The 5,637-nt window shown below is 39.9% G+C and overlaps 1 protein-coding gene across 1 annotated transcript; it reads left to right on the plus strand.

Moving 5' to 3' along the window:
- The first annotated feature begins 256 nt into the window (after positions 1-256).
- On the plus strand, positions 257-2,905 carry LOC137899811 (retinoschisin-like). Its single transcript, XM_068743851.1, has 6 exons — positions 257-308; positions 672-697; positions 798-999; positions 1,557-1,698; positions 1,776-1,971; positions 2,625-2,905. The coding sequence occupies exons 1-6, from the start codon at positions 257-259 to the stop codon at positions 2,775-2,777; spliced, it is 771 nt and encodes a 256-aa protein (XP_068599952.1). The 3' UTR covers positions 2,778-2,905.
- Positions 2,906-5,637: the final 2,732 nt, after the last annotated feature.

A 5,637-nucleotide genomic window follows, 5' to 3' on the forward strand; every position in this document is an offset into this window, starting at 1 on the left:
AGTTTAATATGGCATACAGTCTGGAAACAAGATAAAAGGTTTCTTCTCATTATTCCCATAGCAATTAACAAATATGGTATTCTCCCTAAATGATGGCATTGGCCACAGGGTGCAGTACAATAAAACAAGCCTAATAGGGTAGTGGCTAATACAGAGTATTAGATAAGGCCATCAGCGGCCAGAGGATTACTGTAATCCTATCCACTAGTGTTGGATATCACACCGACATGGCAATCCACCACAGCAAAAGAGGAAGATGGAGGCCACTGCTTGGTGCACTGCGGTGTCCCTCCTGCTGCTATCTCAGGGTAAGTCAAAGAGCAGTATTATTTATTATTATTATTTAATCATCATGTACTTTGCCTGCCTTAATAGTCAGAAATAAGCTCTCTCTCTTTTTGTTATTGACTAGTTTTTTATGAAGAGAGTGACTCATTGTTTGTAAAACATTATTTCTCTTCAATATCTTTTGTTTTTTTCCTCACTTTAATGTTATTCTTGTTGCATTGACACAGATCATTCAGAATCATCAGAGATATTTATAGTGATTATGACGGATGGATGTTTCATCGTAGTATTTACCTTATAAATGTTTACCCTTTTTAGTGTTATTTTTACTTTCACATTTAATGTCACCGTCTCATTCCATATTTTATGCATCTGCTGTCCAGTCCTGATCGCTGTTCGCGCTCAGGAGGTAAGGACCTTTTCATAAACCACACACAGGACGCTTCAAAACGTGTGATTGTTGACTCAATCTGAGCCAGAGCAACTTTTTCCACGTGATTGTTCAACAGGAGGAGAAGGCTGCTCGTGATGGAGCTGTCCAGGATGATGAGCTGCAGGTGGAGGACCAACAAGTGATCGAGACATGGACTCGGAACACGAGGGCCTGCACCTGTGACTGCGAGTCTGCTGAGTCACCAACACGGAATCCTGCTCTGCCGACCTCGCTGCAGCCGCTGCCTCCCCAAGGTCACTCACTGAAATGCATGCCAGGTAAGGACACATGCTACTGGTTGCTCCATCTGGTATGATGGACGTCACGGCTGAAGATCTCAGGTTCTGTCCACTCTTTAAGCCGAAAGGACTATAGCGACGGTTATCGACAGTGTTCTAGAGATGTCGACGGTTTCGGCTGAAGAAATGAGAAACTGTGATCGAGAGGCCTGGAAGAAGAATTGCTGCTCAATAATCTCATTACCTGTGCAGGTTTGTGATGAGCAGATTAAAGAGCCAAAAACAGGACATGCCCTTCATTTAAAATTATACTGAGCAAAGTAGCACACATCGGGTGACCTAGCTATCGAGTTCCTCCTCATTATCAGGGGGAGACTTTGAAATGTCACATCCTAGAGTGAGCTGGATCACTGGGAGAAGGAAAGCCAGTCAGAACAACTCTAATCCAGAATAAAGGAGGATACGTGTCCGTCGCTTGGATATTATGCTGTACATTATTGTGTGTATAATGTAATACGGTGTGAGTAGTACCGACCAGATTTATTCTTACTAATTAAGCTTGTTTAATGCCACACTAAACCTTCTGTTCTCCACAGAATGCCCGTATCACAGAGCTCTGGGCTTTGAATCTGGATCTGTGACATCAGATCAGATTAGCTGCTCCAATCAGGACCAGTACGCCGGCTGGTACTCTTCCTGGATGCCCAACAAGGCTCGCATTAACAACCAAGGCTTTGGGTAAGACCTAACATCTTAGTTATTCTTTTTATTGCAGTGAGTACCACAAAAATAACAACAACAACATTTTTGGTTAGGTGTGCATGGCTCTCCAAGTTCAATGACCAGCATCAGTGGATCCAGATTGACCTGGAAGAGGTGCGGGTGGTGTCTGGTATCCTCACCCAGGGCCGCTGCGACGCCGATGAGTGGATTACTAAGTACAGTGTCCAGTATCGCACAGAAGAAACCCTCAACTGGATCTATTACAAAGACCAGACGGGAAACAACAGGGTAAGCACGAGCACACAAGCACACTGTACGTCACGGCCGCTCCCACATCCGTCACGAGAAACTGAAACATACCGGACAACAACTGAATATTGAAATGATCAATCTTGTGCAACAATTTCTTAAGAAAGAGGAAACTGTCTGTGATCCTAAATGGTATTATCCATAGCGTGACCTGAGCGATTCAGTGTCATGTGTCACGTTCATAATAATTAGATAATTCATCTTCATTGTTGACTCCGGGTCCCAGTTTGTATGTGACAAAGAAAGAAATGATCTGATGCAGGACCGGGACTGTCAGTTTACTTCATATTTTTTGTTTTATTGCATTTAACCCATCAGGAAAAAATGTATAAATCAGTTTATATGAGGATTCGGGCAAGGCCCGAAATAACTTCATCAAGTTTAAAGGGAAATATAATGAACTACTTTGAGCAATTATGACACCGACAACAAATCATTTCCTGCATTTGTAATTATTGCTGTAAAATTGATTTCCTTTGGCGTTTACGGTCTAATTTATGAAGACAGAGACGATTATAGTTTCATTTTAAGAGCATCATATACGATACTGCTGCTTAGTAAAATACATTGAAACAGATCAAACCAGGAGTCGCAATAACAAAATGATCTTGCGCTTCTTAATTTCTCCTCAGGTGTTCTACGGAAACGCTGACCGCTCCTCCACCGTACAGAACCTGCTGCGCCCACCCATTGTAAGCCGTTACATTCGCCTGCTGCCGCTGGGCTGGCACACCCGCATCGCCATGAGGATGGAGCTGCTCATGTGCATGAATAAATGTACCTGAGCTTTCCTCTCTGCTCCACCTTCACTGCCACTTGCCAAAAGGGTGACGCTGGTCCAGGACTAAAAGATCCATCGACCTTCACCTCTTTAGCACGACTGTCTTTCTTTGGTGACGCTCAAAGTAATCAAGTCAGGCTGGTGTGTTTAACGTCTGAAAGTTTGCATTAATTAACTCGACACCTTCCTCAATGCATACAAGAAATTCTATTTTAAAATGCAATAAAGTTACAAGATTGAATTGCGGATGTCTTTTCTTATTCAGAAACTGCGTTTGCATCAAACACTGTAATTAAAAGGCAAGATTAAGACTCAAATTAAATTTGACTTTGCTTTATTGGAGAGTCACCATTGCACAGGTAAACATGGATAATCTGAAATTGTTAAGCATTTTGTGGGTTTATGTCCTCGTGTAAATAAAAAGCAGATGAACACTGGCGATGCTACTGATCCGCGTCTGCAATAGAAGCATAAACGTAATAGTTGATTTCATTTAAACAGCTGATGAACATCTTTAGAAATAAATACGACCAAACAAGCAGTCCCACATCAGTATTAATATAATACACCGTGTTCCTACAGTGAGGCCTTAGATGCACAATACGACGCAGTCATGTTTGGGCTCAGTGTGTAACTGTGTTCAGTCTTCACACGCTGTCAACATGATTAAAATGAATTTACAGGGTCAGAGCGATATTGCTGAACCACAGACTTTCCAAAGTGCGACATTAAAAAGCTCTGATCTATTTCCGCTCAGCTACTTTCATGGCACTTCATCCGAGACAGAAAACGTTACAGCATAGAGATTCCTCCCAACTGTGGTTTGATGCTGAGATTTCACAGCAGCTTGTCCTAAGTGGCTCAGTCAGAGTGTGTAATCAGTCAGAAATACACAACAAGGTGAATCCCAACCAGAGGGTCATGTAGGCCGGGGTCGTTTCTGCAGCTGCAGGGGATTACATGAAAAGACAGGGAAGAGTTGCTGAGCTAATTTCCAAAACAGAAATAAAATTAAATTAAAAAAGAGTCCACCTTTTGAATGAGCTGTAAAAGCTGAACTGACCGAGTGAAAGAAACACTCAGGATCTTCCCATGAGTTCATTTCATTCCACGCAGACATCCTGGCAAGATGCCCCTGTATCCTGCAATTGTTTTAAAGGTTCAGGTTTTAATTAAAAAATACTTAAAAAATAAAACTTTCCCCAAATTCAAAAAAAACACCTCACCAACACATGGAAGATACAAAAGGTTTTGTCACAGAGTTTCTGAGTTATGGGCCAGAAATCCTTATCTGGGTCAAATCCCACTCACAAATGGAGCTTAAATTCAACTCGTAACCATGGAAATGAAAATCAAAATAATGAAATGAATACATCGCTCCATCTTAAGACTAATATGTTCAACATTTTGTGAAAATGTATTAATCAGTTTTTGAAAAATGAAACAAAACAACTACATAAATGGCACCGCTAAGTGACCTAAACATATTAGAGGACTCACTAAAAGCAATAAACAAGGGATTCAAATAGGTCAAACAATAAAGAGCTAAATATAATGGACATTTAGAAACAATCAGTTGAAATAGTTTGTTAAAAGTAATGGGGAACCGTCTGAAATAGAAATGAATAGACCAGTAATGAAAAAGATATTAGTAATCAATACCTAATTTAAAAATAGCAAGCAAAAATATATCGGAAAATATAGCTAAAACTGCCAGGTGTAAGTGAAAGCAATACAAAACTAAACCGTAATTTACATTTTTATATGAAGTGTTAAATAGTTAAATGAATTAAAGTTAGAGTTAAAGAAGAGGGGCTGGGTTCCTCTGACCTGCTTGTGAGGGAACAGCAGACAGTAGAGGTTCTGAACCGCGGTTCCTGCACACCCAGAATGGCTTTGTGTTCCTCGAGCTGCTGAATATTTTGGATGTATTTGTACATTTAAAAAGGAACCATGTAAAATTGTTGATGAGCAACAGACTTGAGTGGAATTTGACTTGAAACCTTGAATTCTGGTCACGAGAGGTGCCGCATCCTTCAGCACCAGATTCAGACGTCCTCCTTTTATTGGCTATTTAAAGTTTGCAGCAAGGTGTTATTACTGCATCGTGTATATCAGAGTTCCTCATAACATGACGGCCCAAAATATTTCAGAGAATAACTTTAGATCATTACCAAACAGACTGTATGTGAAGCATTTATGTGTGTGGTATTTGAAATGGCTGCGATGTTAAACAGAGTGTTGATTTTTAAATATCTGTCAAAAATATTTGTATGAAAATTATGATTTACACATATTATACATGATTAGTCGGTGCCTTAACGTCGACGCAGTGCTGCATTATCTCCTACAGAGGGCGATCTGAGAGCTCTCTCTGTTTGTGGCACCATAGTGTCTAAGATGGCTGCATTACAAAAACACATAAAAAAGAACACAGAGATTTAAGCTTTACAGATTGTTATTGCCAACTCAAAAATTGCACTACACCTAACTTTCCAGGAGTAAAACTGCTTCCGACTTTTGAGCGTCTGTAACCAGCGTGACATACACGACACGCTTTTGATGAAGAGTTACAATCCTGGGAGAGATGAGCACAACGCAGATTTACTGAAAACATCTTATATCTTAACAGCCAGCAGAATATCACTTCAGAATGTCTTAGATAGTATTAAGGAAATATTACGCAGTAAAATGTACTATATTTCTATATCAATTTGAAACAAAAAAATACTCACACGTAAAATCTACACACACACGTACACGTATATACATACGATTTTAAATATATTTATTTCATAATACAAATTATAATCTGAATAATATACCGCTATATACTAATATATAAAGTCTATCAAACATGGAAG

Source organism: Brachionichthys hirsutus, chromosome 9 (genome assembly GCF_040956055.1).
Source record: "Brachionichthys hirsutus isolate HB-005 chromosome 9, CSIRO-AGI_Bhir_v1, whole genome shotgun sequence".
Taxonomy (NCBI): domain Eukaryota; kingdom Metazoa; phylum Chordata; class Actinopteri; order Lophiiformes; family Brachionichthyidae; genus Brachionichthys; species Brachionichthys hirsutus.

Coding starts and splice junctions, on each gene's coding strand:
- LOC137899811 (XM_068743851.1), top strand. CDS start 257: ATGGAGGCCACTGCTTGGTGCACTGCGGTGTCCCTCCTGCTGCTATCT. Junction 309..671: donor CCTCCTGCTGCTATCTCAGG/GTAAGTCAAAGA, acceptor TCTGCTGTCCAG/TCCTGATCGCTGTTCGCGCT. Junction 1,699..1,775: donor ATTAACAACCAAGGCTTTGG/GTAAGACCTAAC, acceptor ATTTTTGGTTAG/GTGTGCATGGCTCTCCAAGT.